Consider the following 19,979-nt stretch of genomic DNA (forward strand, 5'->3'; position numbering starts at 1 on the left):
AAAATGCTTGAGAGAGGGAACACATTATAGCCGTAGGAATTGGGGGAGAGCGGCTTATTGTGATGGCAAGGAAGACAGCTGAATTAGAGCTCAGTAAGAGGCTGGTTGGAAAATTCTGACCAAGACTATCATTCCATTCTTAACTCATCCTGTGGCTGTAGGAATTGCAGGTGTCTCAGAACAGATGGGGATATGATACAACACCAGCCATGCATAGCATATGTGTATGACATTTCGGGGTGTAATTCAGACTAGTGAGGGGCTGTGTCACACCTGCCCTGCAAACTTGAGTGCCTCACAATGCTTTGCTGCAGTAGCTCCGACCTGGTCCATTCACAGACTGCCAGCATGCAAGGCATACCCTGAGTGTTTGTGTATAGCCACATTCTTGGCCAGCAACACTGATCCCAGCAGCCTGTTAGCAAACACCAGCCACACTCTGGCTTCCAGCAGCCTTGGTTACTACTTGCAGAGTGACCCCAATACCCTTTCAGTCCCAAATTCCCCTCCCCGAAATGTGTGTTCTGCACTGTCCAGCCCACTCCTGGACAGTTCAGACATATTAGGACCATTGCCCCTCTGAGGGGGTCAACGTACAACAGTCTGCTATACCAAATGGAGTTACCAACAGAGTTCACAACACTGGACTAGTTTTGATTAAAGAATACAACAAGTTTATTTAAGTACAAAAAGATTTAAACTGAGTACAAATATGAGGCATTAAGTCAGAAAAAGAAATAAAGATAAATGCTTCCTAGTACTAAACTTAACAAACTAGAGTTGTCTCAAGGTGAAATTCTTACCACAGGTTTCCAGCAACATTGCTGACCAAGTTTCAGGTCAGGTTCTGCTCCTAAAGTCCAAAGGTTGTTTCTTTTGTGCTCTTAAATGAAAAAGAGAGAGATTGATAGGGAGAGCTAACTTGAGGTGTTTTTGCCCTCACTTTTATAGATCAGTCACCCTTCAAAATGCATTTTCTTGAAGGTTATCCTTAGTTAAAGTTCTTTCAAACAATAAAGAAGGAGACATGGTGTATGGTGGTAAAAGAAGTTGCACATTGTTTCTTCTCACCTCTATTTGCTGAAATGTACATTTTCCTTGTCTCCTGTCTTCCACCCTCTCCCTGTCTGAGGATCCTGTTTACAACTTACATATAAATTGAGGTAAACACACATTCCTTTGTTTAAGATCTGCTTGACCATTCCTGCCTCATTGGGGCTACGTGGATTTGAACCTGTACTACCAACATCATTCAGATGGAATTCACAACTTTACATATAATGTTGCTATACACATTTCATCATGATATTATTGACCAGTGAGTTATTAGTTTTCAGATGATACCTCACAAGACATATTTAGCACAAAGATTATTACAATAGTGGGGTGTGAATACAGGGGTGAATTCAATCACAACTCCCCCCTTATAAAGCTGCAAGAGGGTTAGCCATTGCCGACCCAGAGGCAGGAAATCAAAGCCCTCTTTCCTGGACAGGTCATCTGCCACCATGTTCTCTTTTCCCTTTATATGCACAATTTCCATATCATATTCTCGGAGAATGAGACTCTATTGGAGCAGTTTAGAATTGGAGCCTTTTATTTTGTGTAACCAGACTAATGGAAAATGATCAGTTAATAGCCTGAACTTTCTGTTAAAAAGATAGGGCTGTGAATTCCATATCTACCTCCATCAGGTCAGACCTCACAAAATTCAACAGAGGACCTGCCAGTAACTCTGGGGGTTCTGTGTTCAGGACAGCTGCATTCATACTTTGTACAAAGGTTATTCTAATGCTGTCTAGGGCATGGCTACAGGGGTGCATTTGGTCACAGTGTGATTTTATTGGGCTTTTGGGTTTTAATATTACATTTCAGTATAAAGGGACACAGTCTGTTGTGGTCACATCTAAGAGGCCTCCCCCTTCAGGAGCCCATACAGTACACATATGGTATATTTTTGGAAAGCCAGGCTTTACTACTTCCATTTAAACAATTAAAAAGATGCTTGACTTCCTGATTGTCTCTAATTACACTGATCACCATTAGCCAACAAATATCACAGTTACCACTGTTATTCCTACTCTAATTATACAGAAGATCTGTGGTACCTCACACACCGCTGTGTGGCAAAGGCTGATAGACTTTTTCTTTAATGGTATCCAGTTAATGGAGAGTCATTGGCATAGTCGGCAGGGAAATTCTGGCTCCCAGACCCCATCTGAAGAAGTTTTTGGCACATCTTGAGTTGGAGTTCGCTGCAGTTATATAACTAAATAAAATTTCAACAGACTAAATCATAGCAGTAAGATGGGAAGAATTCATAATCATATAGAAAGGTTGCTGTGAGCCAACAGTGGCAGTTCAACCAAAGAAGGTGTTCATGGGAGCAATCTGACAATTGTTAGACCTAAGATGTTTGTTGCTATTTTACTAGGAGCAGTACGTCTTTATTCATGATGCACTGGTTGAAGCCATACTCAGTAAAGAAACAGAAGTTCTTGACAGTCACATTCATGCCTATGTTAATGTTCTCTTAATACCTGGACCAACAGGAAAGACAAAGCTTGAGAAACAATTCAAGGTGAGCTTTCATGGATGTCAAAATGAAAAGTGTCAGGGCAGTGTCATTTTCATTCTCTGACCCATCACAAGTAAACAATGGACTTGAAAAGTCTGAGACTAGATGAAGTCACTGATTTAGTTTTCTCTATTCATAACTGCTGACACTAGATCCAGAGTAGCACAAAAATACATAGCACGTGTTGGGTAAAAAGACCTAATCATGAACTCTACCTCAAACAAGCCATGTTTTCGGAAAACAAGGGCTGGAAACACAGTCTAAAAGGTGGATATTGGGGCAGATTTACTAAAGTGTCCCTGCTAGAACGACTGCCTGGAAGGCGTTGCAGTGGTACAAGGTGCCTGCAATCTGCTTTGCAGGGTAGGCAGAGCCAGCCAGCACAGCCCCAAAAGTATGCAGCCCTGGCTGGGCAGGAGACATGGCATGGAGAAAATGGGGGATGCACTGATTCAACACACCCCTGCTACAGTCACTGCCTTCGTGGCATCCAGCTGAAGTGCTAGTGGCTGACACAGGTTTGTTAGTTGGGGTGAACCTGGCCCATTAAGTGAGAAATCTACCTTTCCAAATGAATTTTAATTTAGGAAAACAAATCCCACCTTTGTACTTGCTGGGTTATGTGGTACAACTGAACTAGTGCTCTAATTTACTAGCAAATGTTACTGACACATGCACAGTACTAGCATTTCTCTGATATAATTAATGACTGAATAGGAATAAACCAGGCTTATTAACAGAACTTCACAGTTTGTCCCACGCTCCTGGGTAGGACGAGATTGTAATGCTGCATAGTCACTCCCTGGGAGAAAGCAGAACCTCAGATTGCTCAACAATAACCCTTTCAGAGAAATTAAGAGTTGGTGAGCTCAGAAGGGAATCCCCTAACAGTGCCGCATGGCTGCAAGTACATGACAGGCCGGATCCCAAGTGTAAATGGGAGGAAACGTTGAAGGCCAAATTCTAACAAACCAAATAATATCAGAGAGTGGATGTTTCCCTCACGCTTCCTTTCCCTTGAAAGCCAAAATTATTAAAGCATTAATATTAAAAATGTGAATGACTTGATCTAATTAAGACATAACTGTAAGCTGATTTTAATACAACTAACTCTACAGTTCATCTCTCTTTTCTTGATTGTACCGTAATAGGATTCTTTCTCCTTATTGTTTCAGCTACTGAGCCAATCTAATATACAGCAGTGTGATTATTCTACTGCACTGAAACAGTGTAACAGAGAAAAGAACAGAACATCATCAATCATTCCTGGTAGGCTTGTTCAAATCAGTTGCTTTCGCTGGCAGTGGGGCAGAGGGTACATGATCCCTGTAACGTAATGTTAGCGAAGGAATGTGTCACACTCAGGTCTAGTCTACACTCGAAGCGCTACATTGACCCATCTGCACTGATGCAGCTGCGCCGCTGTAGTGCATATGGTGAAGAGGCTGTATGCCGACAGGAGAGCGCTCTCCTGTCAGCACAATTACTCCACCTCCGCGAGAGGCAGAAGTTATGTTGGCAGGAGAGCGTCTCCTGCTACTACAGCGCCCGTGTGCACAGCGCTTAGGTTGCTGTAACTTGCGTCACTCGGGGGTGTCTTTTTTCACACCCCTGAATGATGTACGTTATATCAACACAAGTGGTAGTTCAGACCTGCCCTAAGTCGCCACTGTTAGGAGAAGAAGGTAGAGAGCTGGGTGATGTTTTGTCCTGTTTGATGGATCTTTACAACATATAGACTAGTTCACAACTTTCTTTTACAGTGGAAAGATCTAGAGTGGGTATCTCATCACTATCTGGTGAAGGTACAGACTACATCAATGCTTCCTATATTATGGTAAGTCAAATTGTCTGGTCTGCTGCAAAATACTCTATACTGCTAGATATATTTTTAGAGTTGACATATCTGCATGTTAGTGGTACAGTCTTTATTTTGAAGGGATTCTCTGCTTTCTCTTTCATTTTTCACACGTGCCATTCTTCCATGGTGGATGCTGCACTGGAATTGTTTTTAAGTCCACTCAAACACATTACAGTTTGACTAAGCATACACTAAGAATGCACAACACTTTTAAAAACAGTACAATTTGGCACAAATTATGGGCAAGCTTCAAAGGTTAATGAAAGTTTTACCAAGTTTTTTCAGGCCTCAGTGAATCATTCTGGCAAAAACAGTGTCCATGTGTTGGGTGAGGGGAGCCATAGCCTTGCTTCCTCCCTGATCATGTGCAGGGACCAGTCTATGAATGTTTTAGTGGCTGTGTGCAGGAGCCATAAAGTGTCGCTTCCCGCCTTCTGCTTTACCCCCTGCATCATTTTTTCCATTCGATTCCTTTGTAATCCCTTCGCTGTTGTCTGCCTCACACCACGGCCCTCTCTGGAGAGTGGAATGTGTTCAGGGCCAGGAGTCCGCTGTGCTGGCCATCTATTCCACCCCTTATCCTGCCTCACTGTGCTGCACTGAGTACAGAGAGTGGGGCAGAGAGAGGAGGAGAAAGCCTTGGCTATGTATTCAAAAGCCCTAGGAGTGGCCTCTGCCAGCTGGTAGGAGGACTTGATGGGAAACCTTGCTCATTGCCTGCAGACCTGCTTATGCACGACATTTTACCAGGCATAAGTGAGAGTGTCACTCTTGATGAGTGACATTTGGCAGGTATGTCTGGGCTTTCTTTCATAAAGCAGGGAAGTGCTAGAGGATTTCACAGAGAGAGAGAATAATTATTTTAGGAAACTGAATTTATTCTTTTGCTGCATACCCCCAGTCCCTCCAGAAGCCTAGCTAGGGCAGAGCAATCAGTACATATGTCTGGGCTAATATGCATTTTTATTTTGAGTTGGCAGTTCACAGTTAACCCTCTGTTGATTGCAGTACATTTTGGGGGGGAGGGAGAGAAGCATGAACTTTATTTTTTGTTTTTTATTGGTTTTCTCCTTTTCTATTTGACATACATTCATTTCTATTCCTGGGAGTCTCATGAAATACAGCCCGCCTAGCTCTGTTTTTCAGACTTCTGTCTTTGTATAGTAAAAGCTTCCTTTAAATATATATATTGTTGAACATCAATTCTCAGACTGATGTTTTTGTTTTGCAGGGTTATTATCAAAGTAACGAATTCATTATTACCCAGCATCCCCTGTTACATACCATCAAGGATTTTTGGAGAATGATATGGGACCATAATGCTCAGCTAATAGTCATGCTTCCTGATAGTCAGAACATGGTAAGATTGATGGCTAATTGTTGTGATTTGATCCAATGTAGGCTATAATAGTATCCTAATTTAAAAACACCAAACGGATCAACACAAAACTTGGATATGAAGTCTGAGGCTCTACCAAACACAGTTTTTAAAAGAATATGATAGTACTGATCTGAAACATATGGGAAATCAGCTTGTGTTATTCACTGTGGACCAATTCTTGAGGCTTTATTCAGGCAAACTCCAACTGAAGACAATAGTAGTTTATCTGAGTAAAAACTGAAAAAGACGCTCAAGTGTTGGAGCTGTATGTATACTTTAAGAATGAGCTAATGCACTCTTCAATGACTAGTGGCATATGCTATAGAAACATCTCAGGGTTTTTATTTTTATGTTTTGGGTAAGACCTGAGGAATGGGACGGGGACAGTGTATGAGTATGCATTTTGGAGGATAGTCATGCAAATGCTTGAGAGAAACTTCTGTGATCTGAGAAATAGCTGTGAACACGAAAATCTACAGTCTCGCTTTCTCTGCAAACATTTTATAAAGGTTATTCTTTTCATAAATGGGAAAGACTTTTAACTTAGCTTTCGTGATCAGGGCAACTTCTGAGAACTGTAAATTGTGCCTAATATACAGGCAAGAAAAGACATTTTTAATCCTGTCAAATTTAAATTCATGAATTGAACTTTAAGACTGTCACTTATATACATTTTGCATTATTTCTCTACCAAAGCAGCTACATTGGATTGTTTTATTTTGAGAACTGGAAAGAAAATTACTTAACTTTGTGGCTTTTTTTTAGGCTGAGGATGAATTTGTTTACTGGCCAAACAAAGACGAGCCTATAAATTGTGAGAGCTTTAAAGTTACTATGATTGCTGAAGAACACAAGTGTCTGTCTAGTGAGGAAAAGCTTATAATCCAAGACTTTATTCTAGAAGCTACACAGGTAACATCATTAAAGTGGTACACTTGTGGGGATTTGATGTGTTAGTTATATTTTAAAGGTTTTAACGTAAAAAAAAAAAAAAGAATATGCGAGGTCCTTTAAACACAGGCCAGGATTCACAGAGGGACTATTGCATTGCACCCCTGTGCTTCACAACACCTAACTTTTAGGTGATTAGAAAACACTGGAATAGACTGTGATCCACAAAGCCTTAATTAGGCACATAGGTGCCCTATACAACAAACGGGGAGAGGTAGGCAGCTTAGAACGTGATCCCCAAAAGCCAGCACACTAGGTGGGGAAAGGCCTAAATTAGCCAATGGAAGATGTTGATGAGAGAAGTGTATCCTAAATCTCATCCCTCTCATGAAGATGCTGAAGTCTGGGGAGACGGGAGGCACCTGTCTCTGGTGGGAAATAGGCAGGCAAACACCTATCTTGCCTTGCAGATCCGAGCTGGTAAGCATGCTCAGAGGCTGCCTAGCTCCACACAAAACAGCCAGGGGGAGCGGAGCATAAGCTAGGCTTCCCTTATAATGTTTAGCCCAATGGTTGGGGTACTCATCCAGGATGCAAAAGACCCCCTGGTTCAAGTCCCCACTCTGAGAAGAAGGGTGTTGAACACGGATCTGCCACCTCTCACGAGAGTGTGCTAATCAGTAGACTACATAGTGATTCTCACTTTTTCTCTGGCCCAATTAAAGTTTCATTATACAATTGTTTAAATGGAACAACTTCAGTCGGAGAGATTGAGGGAGACCCACATTAGAATAATCCACAGAGCAGTGACCAGGTCACTCACCTAATAGGTACTTAATCACTCTTCAAATCCCTTCTCCTCAGGTCTTGATCTGGTGCTCTCCCACATCCCAGGTGAGTTCCCTAACCACTGGGCTGAAGGATATAAGGGAGCCCCAACACCCAGCTGTTTTGTGCTAGCCAGTCTCTGAGTTTGCCTACCAGACAGGGCCCTGCAGGCAAGATAGGTGTGTGAATATGTATCTCCCTCCAGTTTGTAGATCGCCTTGGGGCTCAGGCAGGAGATAGGTTCCAGATGCCCAGAGTAAGGGCTAGTGTACACTGGGAATTTACTTCAGCATAGTTTCATCTCAGAGGGGTGTAAATCTGGGGATTAGGCACCTCAATACTTTTGTCGATCCAGGACACAGATTGTAAACTCTTTGGGGATGGAACATGTGTTCCTATGTGTGTGCAAAGTAATGAGGCTTTGCTCCCCCTAGGGCCTTTGCATGCTATAATAAATGATAATACAAATAATAAGTAATAGTAATTGCATGAATGGAATGCTATAGCATCAAGAACATAGACAATAACTACACATGCAGAAACACCAAAAATGCCTTGTTGTTTTAATCATACAAATGCCCTATTAATTTTCATAGAAACGTCATAGAAATTCTAGGTTAAATGTGGTTGTATTACCAAATTAACCCCAGAAATTTAAGGGACTAGTCCTGAAAGTTACTAAGCACCCTCGCCTAATCCATTGACTTCACCCTACTCACATGGTTAATTTTGAGCCTGTACATAAGTGTTTTGGTGGAGCTAGAAGTCAATACCTTGCAAGACTCAGCTCTTAGGGTTTAATTTAAGACTTGATATATTGGTCTTGAAAAAACAAGTCACATTTTTGCTAGGTTATTTGTGGAGCATCTGTTACCTCATAAGAAACTCCAATTTCCTGTTGTAATGGAGAAAAGAAAGAAAACTGTAGAAATTATTTTGTGTGTTAAGCATTGATCGTGTATACAACTCTCCACAAGACACCATACAAGAGCAGTCTATTCTTTGAAGAGTTAGATTTATGCAAAACTATTAATCATGACATTTTCCTTTTAGGATGACTATGTACTTGAAGTGAGGCATTTTCAGTGTCCAAAATGGCCAAATCCTGATAGCCCTATTAGTAAAACATTTGAACTTATAAGTATCATAAAAGAAGAAAGTTCCAACAGAGATGGACCCATCATAGTGCACGATGAGTAAGCATTGTAACTTTTGTTTTGCTTTGGATACTACATACATTGCCATTATCCCACCACACTCATGCTAATTTCTCATAAAGAGTCTGATCCACTGAAATTAGGCCTAAAGCATATAGAGAGAGCAAATAATCAAAGCAGCAGAACAATCCTGTTATTTTATCTGCATCAGCAAGGGAAACACTTGACTCAGCATCAAGAATGTTCTCTTTTGGGGTCTTTGTTTTTTAATAATCTGAAAGATGAACCAGTTCCCATCCAATGGAGATTAAATAATTTAGTGTCATTCTTTTATTATAGCAAGAAGTAAATACACAGTTTAGGCACTGGTCTTTAGAAATCACTGTGGGTCAGATCCTCACCCCTGCTCAGGCCCCTTTACCATGGGAAACAGTGCTAGAGCAGCATAAAGGAGCACTAAACAGCCCTGGTTCTAGCTGTGGGAGGATTCTCTCAGTGCATGCACTGTAGTGACAGCCACAAAGCTGCCTCCTGAGGACCCCCTCACAAGCCCTGGGGTAGGGGGGTCTCACAGGAAAGGCGTGGGAGCAAAAGGGGCTTGCCTTTGGGCTGTGTTGTGACAGTGCTGCAGAGATTCCTGGTTGTGTTGCTGCCCATAGGGAAGTCCATGAAGGCTGCCCTAAAACAGGCCACAGGGGTGTCTAAATTACACTGGTAGCCTTGAAGCAGCCAAGGATCAGAAGGGTGCAAAAGCTGCATAAAGCCATCGTAGTGGCCACCCTCCCTATGTGCTGCACCTCCTAGAGGTGCAGCACAGAATGTCACCCCATGCACTCAGAGGGCTTCTGTATCTTCTTCAGCTGTGGGAATATGACCAGTTCATACAAATATTTCTTTTGTGTGTTTTTAACTTTCAACAGGCATGGAGGAGTGACAGCAGGTACTTTCTGTGCACTAACAACACTCATGCATCAGCTGGAAAATGAAAGTTCCATGGATGTTTATCAGGTAGCTAAGATGATAAATTTGATGAGGCCAGGAGTCTTCACAGACATTGTAAGTAAATAAGCCAGATGTGTATATTTTTTCAATATATGTTTCATCTTTGGCAAAATTAGAGTTAGAGCAGCAAAATCACATTTTTCAGTGTGAATCTCTTCATTGGTTAAAGCAAAACTGCTTTCCAAAATAAAGTGTTTCATATGAAGAACTTAAGCCTACTTGATAGAATATTATTTAATAATTGTCAGTCAGAAAGTGCAGCACTTCCTATACCATGATAAAACTTGCACTATAATCTGCAAATTATGGTTTGATTTCACCAAGGAATACATACACACTCCAAAATATTGCAAGTAGACCCTTGAGTGATCACCTGAATGTTTCTGGTATGGTTAGGATCAATTTTTAGTAAAAGTGAACTCCTACTGCCACTAAGGCCCTGATCTGTGGTTTTGGAAAGGGTAAAACAGTATTAGATTAGAAATCTCCAGTGAAGTCCATGTAGGAACAGATACAAATTCATTGCAGATGTAAGAGGGGGAATAGTCCTGCTATTGTGGGGAACTTTCCTGGCTTCTCCACTACCCTGGTGAAGTGGGCTAGCGAAAGGATCTGAGTCCTCGCTCCCACTTCCTTTACCCAGTGGCCTCCCTGCCCTTGAGGACTCCCCTTCCACTCTCCTGTCTGGCAGAGTCCTTGTAACCCCAACAAGGCTGGGCCCAGGATTCCTGGGGGCGGGCTCGATCCCCAACCCTGCTGTGGTCACCTAGGACAGGGGCTAGGGTGTCCCCACTCCGGGGTACTCTCTCTGCACTGGGCACTTCTCTGACCCACTGATCGTTACATACAATTTGAAGCAAATGCAAGTTATTTAATCAACAGTTAATTTTAAAAAGAATAAGGAGTAATGGGAAAGGTTAAAGGAAACACATCACCTCGCTCTGTGGCAGGGAACATCACAAACAGTGTCTCTGGAATGTCAGGGCAGTTCACAGTCTGTTCCTTGTAAGTCCCAGGCCTCCTTCTCAGGCCCTGGCTATGCTGCAGGGATGCAGCGGGTTGGACACTCGCTCTGGTGGTGGCCACATGCTCTCAGGCTCTAGGTGGCAGGGCCCTTCTTCCCAGCGTTACCCCTGCCCTGTGGGTTACAAATCCCACTCCGAGTCTGGCCTGCAGTGCCTCCTGGCTGAGGCGTCTCCCTGTGCTGGGCCCACTGCCCAGGGTCCCCCTCGCTCTCCCCAGCTGCTCACAACACCGGGCTCTGGACTGCTCCAGCCCCAGCTCCAGCTCCACTCTGCCTCAGCACGGCTGCTGCTCTACCTCCAGCTTCCTGGGCTGCTTCTCTGGCCCCTCTGGCTCTGGTTGCTGCAGCTCTGCTCCCAGGACAGGTCTGCTCTGCAGGCTGCTTCTGTGACTCTGCTCCCAGCAGTGACCTGCTTCCTGGGCTGCTTTTCTGGCCCCTCTGGCTCTGGTTGCTGCAGCTCTGCTCCCAGGACAGGTCTGCTCTGCAGGCTGCTTCTGTGACTCTGCTCCCAGCAGTGACCTGCTTCCTGGGCTGCTTTTCTGGCCCCTCTGGCTCTGGTTTCTGCAGCTCTGCTCCCAGGGCAAGTCTGCTCTCTCTGGGCTGTGCCTCTGGCTTTGGGGCTGCAGCTCTGCTCCCAGGACAAGGTCTGCTCTCACTGGATCTTGCACAGCTTAGCTTGGGCCCCTGCTTTCTCCTTAGCTCGGCCCCACTCTGTCTGACCCAAGCAATTCCAGCTCACACGGAGGACGGGACCTCCCTGGCCTCCTGACTCCCTGATTAGCCTGCTCGCCCTGTCATTCAGGCTGACCTGGAGCATTGGCCTCTCCCCATAATTCCTGGGGGCTGTCAGTCTCAGGGTCCTGATTCCCCAGCTTACTGGGAGCTAGCAACTAAAACATCCCCACTGAATGTTAGTAAGGGGGCAACAGTCCGCTTACACAGAGATGACAGTTGAATTCTGCTGTCAGTTACACAATGGAAACCTAGAGTAGGTTCAGTGCCATTACTCCAGAGTTATGGGAACATTTCACATTATGGATGAAATCCTGGCCCTGTTGAAGTCAATAGGAGCTTTACCATTGACTTCAGTGAGGACAGGATTTTACCCCTTATATTAAAAAAAAAATGCACAAGAAAATATTCTCCCCTGGAGCACACGCACAACAGCCATTGATACTGAGTTACAGACTGTATGCAGATGGGGGCTATTTGGCACAGAATTAACACATCAGATAATGAATTACACACAGTAGACTGCTGGGGGGCTGTATAGCACCAATTGACTCGTCATCAATTGCTACATTATTTTTGTGTAAAAGTATTAGCATTATTATTTAGAGCACCACATTGAACGTACCCTCTTTTCTTCTGTAGGAGCAGTACCAGTTTCTGTACAAAGCTATCCTCAGTCTTGTTAGCACAAGGCAAGAAGAAAACCCTTCTGCATCCATGGACAGTAATGGCACAGCTTTACCTGATGGAAATGCAGCTGAAAGCTTAGAATCTTTAGTTTAACTAACAAACACACACACGCACACCCCAGTCATCCCTGGAATTTAGCATTGTTGTTTTCATTTTTAAATTATGCAGGGAGAAATCTGTCCAGTTATTATATGATCTGTTCCCTTCTCCCGTTCAAACAATAGTTATTTTTGTGGCATATGATTTTACTTCCAAACTCACATCATTAACAATGTGTGCCTTTTTTTGAAAGATTTCTTGTAATACATTTGTTATGTCTGGACTAACTTGATTGAATTTTACAGTGTTTCTAAGAATGAAATTGTGGTATGTTTTTCAGTATTAGTTTTCAATTTGTCTGGCTTTACTTTTAACTTAAAATTTATCATATTTATAGATGGTAGGGGGGTTCTCAACTACAAATAAACACGTCATGTTTTTAGTATCCAATTTACTTGCTGTATTTATAGCAATCCATACATTTGCTAGAAATATAACTTTTAATATAGTAGAATGTAAATAAAATACTGTTCTCTGTAATATTCAACATTTTAAGACTGCAGTAGAGACTTGGACTAGTAACCTGATACTTACTGTAAATACTTCTATAGTGATTCCATGGACCAAATTTATATTTATAATTGTAGATTTTTATATTTTACTACAGAGTCAGTTTTCTAGTTCTGTGTAATTGCATTGTTATAATGATGTAGTTTAGTATCCGTTTTTATTTTAACAAAGTCTTCTGATATACTATTGTGCATCTTTGTTGATTAACTTTCATATATGTGCATGTAATTTTAACTTTTTGTGGGAAATATAAATTCAGTTGTTTTGAAATGAGAAGTTTTTATGAGAATAACATCTGTACTTGGCATTGTTTTAATTGTTTTTACCTAAGGCATTGAAAAAATAAATATAAATATTCCAGTCTATGCCTAGCACAGTAAACAAAATATGCGTCATCAATACTGAAGCATTTTACTTATCAAGAACAGTATTACTGGCTCAAGTTAAAAAAACTTCCTGTGTGAAACTCATGAGTGCTAAGTCCTGGCCTGCCTCCTCCAGGCTGGTTTTGCCCCATCTGGTTATGATTGTGCTCTCAGCTCCTTGTTGCCTCTAGCTGTGAGGCAGGAACCAGAACCTGGCAGAAGCATCACAAGAAGTAGTGGTTTCTAAGTAGGAGTTAGGAGTCTCAGCTTTGCCCCCTCAACCTTCCTTCAAGCTTCCTCAAACCTTTGAATTTATATCTTTAGACATAGAGGCTGTATATTAAAATCAAACCCGCTATGTCCATGAGAATAGAGAAGGCTGAAGCAGCGCTAAATCTTAGGCTAGGGTAACAATAACCAGTTTACTTTGGCACAGTTGGCTTTAGATTTTTAGGGGGCATATCTGATATGAGGCTGGACAGAAATGCTGTGGCAATGAGAGGGGAATGGATTTTATCCCGGACAGAAACTAGAAGCAGATGAAGATCGACCTACTTGGGCTTGGAGCTCTTCGGAGCACTGTGAGAGGCCTTTGTACACTTGAGGAACATAGAAAGTGAGCTACAGCTCACGAAAGCTTATGCTCAAATAAATTGGTTAGTCTCTAAGGTGCCACAAGTACTCCTTTTCTTTTTATAGAAAGGAGCATAACTTCTGGCAAGGCAAGTGTAAAAGTATAATTAGGCAGGTCAAAAAAGGATTTGAAGAGCACCTAGCAAAAGCCTTAAAGCTTTTTTTTGCTGTTAGTTTTTAAGTACATCAGGAGCAGGAAGCCTGCCAATCAGTGGGACCACGGAACGATTAAGATGCTAAAGGAAGATAAGGCCATTGTGGAAAAACTAAATGAATTATTTGCATTGATTTTCACTGCAGAGGATGTGACAGAGATTCCCAAACCTGAGCCATTCTTTTAGGTGACAAATCCGAGGAACTGTCCCAGATTGAGGTGTCAGTAGAGGAGGTTTTGGAACAAATTGATAAACAGTAATAAGTCACCAGGATCATATGATATTCACCCAAGATTTCTAAAGGAACTCAAATATGAAATTGCAGAACTACTATGTGTGGTATGTAACCTATCACTTAAATCAGCTTCTGTACCAGATGACTGGAGATGCAACCCCATGCTCTGGGTGTCCCTAGCCTCTGACGGCCAGAAGCTGGACAGTGGGGCATGGATCACTCAATTGCCCTGTTCTGTTCATTCCCTCTGAAGCACCTGCCATTTGCCACTGTCGGAAGACAGGATACTGAGCTAGATGGACCACTGGTCTGACTCAGTATTGACATTCTTTTGTGCTTACCTGAGGAGTGCCTGACAACAGATAGGCATTTAAATGGATCTCTGGGCTCCAGAATTCAGAACCGTGAAAGCTAGAAGTACTGAGACATGCAACGTTGCTTGTTTGTGTAAATTCACATGGGTCTCATTCATAGGTTGGGAACTAGGGGTGTGAGGGTTGCTGCAGCACCCCCAGGTTTTAGCCGGGGCTCTGATACCAGCCCCATGCCCAAGTCCCAGCTTCTTCCCCCCTCCCCTGGGGTCCTGGCTACCGCCCCTCCCCTCCTGGCTGCCTGCCCCGGGCTCTGCTCCTGGCCCCGCACCCACCCCCAGCTCAGGGTGAAGAGGCAGACAAGGGTAAGGGTGCTGGCTTTCAGCACCCCCCCCCCCAATTAAAAGTGTTCCTGTGCCACTGGAATCATTTATAAAATTTTGTCTTCAGCTTCTCTCATTTATTGTCTACAGTCCTGGAGTCTTAACATTGTCTCGGTCCTCCAGCAACCAGGAGTCTCATTTTATAAGAACTCACTTTGAAATAGTTGTACATCGAAACATGCTACAGAACTTGAGGGCACGGTAGCAGGGTCCACATGGCCAGTTGGAACGCAGCAAGCTAGAGTTACACCGTGACTTGATGCACACAGCTGACCACATAGACAAGTCCTAAGAAAATTAGGCAAACTCATTCATTTTGCTGTGTAACATGTAGATGAAATCACAAGTGTGAGTGGACTGACCTGAATCAGTCAAAACAAGACAATGCATAATTTGTCTTCTAAAATTGTGCCAATGTGTTTATTCTGTTATATCCCATTTTCCACTTGATCTCATCTGCTTCTCTACTTATGCAGCCCCCCTGCCTCCCTAATTCAAAGGGTCAACCAATTGCACAAATAACTCATATGGAAATAAAGAAGCCATTCTTTGTGAATCAGGCTGCTGGCTGCTAAGGTGATTCTTGCGCTGTTACATGTCATATTTGTACATTGCTAATGCTAGGTTAGGTAGGAAATATAGCTTAATGGGGTACATTGTGTGTGTGGATATGATGCAGTATTATTTATATTGTCTTAGCCATGTTGAATGTCAGAGAAAGTTTAGATTTGGTTTTTAAAACTTATGTTTGTACAGATACTCTGTAGTTTGCATATTTTCTTTTCATTTGAGAAACCGAAAGAGTTCCATGTATATTGTACCTGATCACGCCCACAAAATACACATTAATTTATAACATTGTAAAACTCCATAAATTGCATCTTTGCAACCCTCAGCTGAGCTATATTTTAAAGAAGTAGGATGTTCCTTCTTTCCCAGAAGACATATTCCTCTAAGGGGCCTAGGCAACTGGATTTTACTTCTTGCAAACCTTTGCATAAATAGTTCAAACAGGGCAGCAATGGAATTTAAGGCTCTCTTCTTCTGTTTCAACAACACAGAACATAAACAGACAAAATACTTTTTCTTCTCTTAATCCCCTGGGGTGCAAGTGCAGTGAGGTTAATTTTGATCTTATGGCTGTTTCCCAAACCCCATTCCCTAATCCTCTTACTTTATATTTGCTCTCCTCACCATATCAGCACACAGTTTGATTCAAGGCAACAGCACAAGTAACCCTAAAGCCTGTGTCTGCTCCAGCTTTTGCGCTAGGAAAACTGGACCATAACCCAACACAGTGTCAGGCTTTTTTCCCCTGACAACGTCTGATAGTATTTTTACCCCACTTCTTCCACTTAAAAATAGTTATATATAATCCAAGTACACAAAATGGTTTATAGGTAAATACACTCTCCTGTAGCTCTTAAATCTAACTCAGACTAAAAGCAAAACTGAAAAGTCCTATTTTGAAAATTCACCCTTGAAATCAGTATTTCTTTCAAACTACAAAACTAGTTTGAAAGAAACACTGTCCATTTTAAAATAATAATCCAAGGAAGCAAGTGGTATTCCAAGATTTTTTCCACTGATGTCTGCAATCATATTCATCATCTTAGCATGCCTGACAAGTTATTTAAAACATAAGTCCTTAGGATAATCTCTTTAGCAACACATACTGGTTCTGATATGGAAAAAAATTAAGAATCATAAGAAATCTTCTCTAATCTTCAACCTGTGATGGATTATTGATTTTAATAAATGCGTGTCAGTTCCCAAATAGAGCTGGCAAGTAATTCTCAGACAAAGGCCATCTTTTACTTAATTTTTTTCTTATAATCCAGGCTATAGCCTCAAAAGACAGATCCTGTCTTTGTAAATTGGGTCAAGTGGGGAAAAGATGTTAGGGACAGACTGCTAGTCTCCAACTAACTCAACAAAATGTCAATTTAAGGCTTTATTTTTTTTTTTAAACCTGTGTATGTCATGCTATGCTTAACGGGTTTCCTGCTAAGAAGACCCATATAAATGGCCCAAATAAACATATACTCACCAGCAACACTCCCAACTCCTGAAAATACAGTATTTGTTATTGTGACTGCATATATAAGGAAAACTTTTACAGCTGTCATTTATGTATCACTTGTAACTGCTCTAAAGACACAATAACAATTGCCATAAACTAAGGCTCTCAGCCATGTGTAATGGTTACAGCTGCCTGCTCCTTGGCTTTATAAGACCCTGGTTTCCATTGCTTATAACTTTGCTGTCTGGGCAGACATTTTTCATTCTGGGTGGCTCCCTCAAGATAACTGGTTTTGGAACATTTCTGCTAAAACTGGCCAGCCATTCCTGAGAATAAGATGGTTGGGGGACAGGGAGAGTGGGACACAGAGAGCGAAGGAAGGGTGTTTTGCTCGTGTCCAAAGAAATTCTTACTCATTTTGTTAAGGAACTCTATCACCTCCAATATTTGGTGCAAGGGCAGGGTGACACTCGTTCCTGCACTCCCAAGGTTCTTCTTATTGAGAGCCCACGCAACCTGGAGAAGGTAGCAGCAGACTGACTGGAAAGCAGAGGTTTGAGGAATGTGGGGAGCAGGAGCCAGGGGGCTAGAGAAAATAAAGGGCCTTGGGGAAGGGGTGAATGGAAGAGTTAGGAAGCTGGGAGAGTAGATAGGTGCAGAGTTAGGGCAAGAGCCAGAAAAGAAAGACCAGTGAATAAGGGCAGAGAGGATGGGGTGGAGTTTTGATAGGTACACAGAGGAAGCTGGGAGCAGCAGTGGCCAGAGGAGTGTGGGTGGGTACATTCCTAAAGTTGCGGGGGAGGGGGACAGGACCCAGGTGCCGGGAGGGTGTAGATAGGGGTGAGGAGGTTAATAGGTGCAGAGGGAGAGGGAGGTGGGGAAAGTGTGAGATCATGTAATTAAAGACTGGACCATAACATAATGTATGGGGGAGGGGGCTAAATTAAGGGTGCAAGGGCCATCTTGACACTGGCATCTCCTAATGGTTGAGTGCTTCACTTTGCAACCTTAATAGAGTGTGGGGGGAAATTTAGATGGAATATATATGTATTGCCATTGAGATTACTTTTGTGATGCTCAGTATTCATGGCACCATTTCATTTACACTCATTAAACCACCTTAATAACAGTCTAGCAGTCCACCAGCCTAGGCTTCTTACAAGTAAGTGTTTTACACCTTTTATTTGAACGAGGAAAAATACTTAACTACCTACCCATTAAAAAAAATTCAGAAATACAGTTGTCATGCTCCCCACACCAAAACCCCCTGATCGGAACTCTGCCTCTTTGATTACCTTGCTAAGGGGTTCTTGAGGCAGATCACACTGTTATAGCCTTCTCTCCCTCACTAAACTGGGAGGCAAGGTAGATATGCTGGAGGGTAGGGATAGGATACAGAGGGACCTAGACAAATTAGAGGATTGGGCCAAAAGAAATCTGATGAGGTGCAACAAGGACAAGTGCAGAGTCCTGCACTTAGGATGGAAGAATCCCATGCACCGCTACAGACTAGGGACTGAATGGCTATGCAGCAGTTCTGCAGAAAAGGACCTAGGCATTACAGTGGACGAGAAGTTGGCTATGAGTCAACAGTGTGCCCTTGTTGCCAAGAAGGCCAATGGCACTTTGGGACGTATATGTAGGAGCACGGCCAGCAGATCGAGGGACGTGATCGTTCCCCTCTATTCGACATTGGTGAGGCCTCATCTGGAGTACTGTGTCCAGTTTGGGGCCCCACCCTACAAGAAGGATGTGAAAAAAATGGAAAACGTCCAGCGGAGGGCAACAAAAATGATTAGGGGACTGGAACACATGACTTATGAGGAGAGGCTGAGGGAACTGGGATTGTTTAGTTTGCAGAAGAGAAGAATGAGGGGGGATTTGATAGCTGCTTTCAACTTCCTGAAAGGGGGTTCCAAAGAGGATGGGTCTAGACTGTTCTCAGTGGTACCGCATGACAGAACAAGGAGTAATGGTCTCACCTTACAGTGTGGGAGGTTTAGGTTGGATATTAGGAAAAGCTTTTTCACTAGGAGGGTGGTGAAGCAGTGGAATGCGTTACCTGGGGGAGGGAGGGTGGAATCTCCTTCCTCAGAAGTTTTTAAGGTCAGCCTTGACAAAGCCCTGCCTGCGATGATTTAGATGGGGATTGGTCCTGCTTCGAGCAGGGAGGTGGACTAGATGACCTCCTGAGGTCCCTTTCAACCCTGATATTCTCAGCCAGCTCAAGGGTCAAGAGGAGCAGTAGTAAAATTAAAGGAGAAAGGGAAACTAAAGAAATTGTAAAAAGAAAAGGAGTACTTATGGCACCTTAGAGACTAACAAATTTATTAGAGCATAAGCTTTCGTAAGCTACAGCTCAGTTCATCGGATACATACAGTGGAAAATATAGTGGGGAGATCTTGCATACACAGAGAACATGAAACAATGGGTGTTACCATACAGACTGTAACGGGAGTGATCAGGAAAGGTGAGCTATTAAAGCAGGAGAGCGGGGGGAGATGGGGGATGGGACCTTTTGTAGTGATAATCAAGGTGGGCTATTTCCAGTAGTTTACAAGGACAGTAGGAGGGGAAATAAACAAGGGGAAATAATTTTACTTTGTGTAATGACACATCCACTCTCAGTCTTTATTCAAGCCTAAGTTAATTGTATCCACTTCGCAAATTAATTCCAATTCAGCAGTCTCTCGTTGGAGTCTGTTTCTGAAGTTTTTTTGTTGAAGAATAATCACTTTTAGATCAGAAATCGAGTGACCAGAGAGATTGAAGTCTTCTCCAACTGGTTTATGAATGTTATAATTCTTGACGTCTGATTTGTGTCCATTTATTCTTTTACGTAGAGACTGTCCAGTTTGACCAATGTACATGGCAGAGGGGCATTGCTGGCACATGATGGCATATATCACATTGGTAGATGTGCAGGTGAACGAGCCTCTGATAGTGTGGCTGATGTGATTAGGCCCTATGATGGTGTCCCCTGAATAGATATGTGGACACAGTTGGCAACAGGCTTTGTTGTAAGGATAGGTTCCTGGGTTAGTGTTTTTGTTGTTTGGTGTGTGGTTGCTGGTGAGTATTTGCTTCAGGTTGGGGGGCTGTCTGTAAGCAAGGACTGGC

At 42.7% G+C, this 19,979-nt stretch overlaps 1 protein-coding gene across 7 annotated transcripts in view; it reads left to right on the forward strand.

Annotated features, from left to right (window-relative positions):
- Positions 1 to 13,110, forward strand: part of PTPRZ1 (protein tyrosine phosphatase receptor type Z1) — a 195,522-nt gene extending 182,412 nt beyond the window's left edge. For all 7 annotated transcript variants that reach the window (XM_074942315.1, XM_074942317.1, XM_074942316.1 and 4 more), the window contains 8 exons: positions 2,435 to 2,581; positions 3,754 to 3,847; positions 4,342 to 4,415; positions 5,671 to 5,799; positions 6,586 to 6,732; positions 8,593 to 8,735; positions 9,617 to 9,752; positions 12,097 to 13,110. In XM_074942315.1, coding sequence (XP_074798416.1) covers positions 2,435 to 2,581; positions 3,754 to 3,847; positions 4,342 to 4,415; positions 5,671 to 5,799; positions 6,586 to 6,732; positions 8,593 to 8,735; positions 9,617 to 9,752; positions 12,097 to 12,237 — 1,011 coding nt within the window. In that variant the 3' untranslated portion in view covers positions 12,238 to 13,110. The remainder of the gene's footprint in view (positions 1 to 2,434; positions 2,582 to 3,753; positions 3,848 to 4,341; positions 4,416 to 5,670; positions 5,800 to 6,585; positions 6,733 to 8,592; positions 8,736 to 9,616; positions 9,753 to 12,096) is intronic.
- Positions 13,111 to 19,979: the final 6,869 nt, after the last annotated feature.

This window comes from Natator depressus, chromosome 1, assembly GCF_965152275.1.
Source record: "Natator depressus isolate rNatDep1 chromosome 1, rNatDep2.hap1, whole genome shotgun sequence".
In the NCBI taxonomy this organism is placed as follows: Eukaryota; Metazoa; Chordata; order Testudines; family Cheloniidae; genus Natator; species Natator depressus.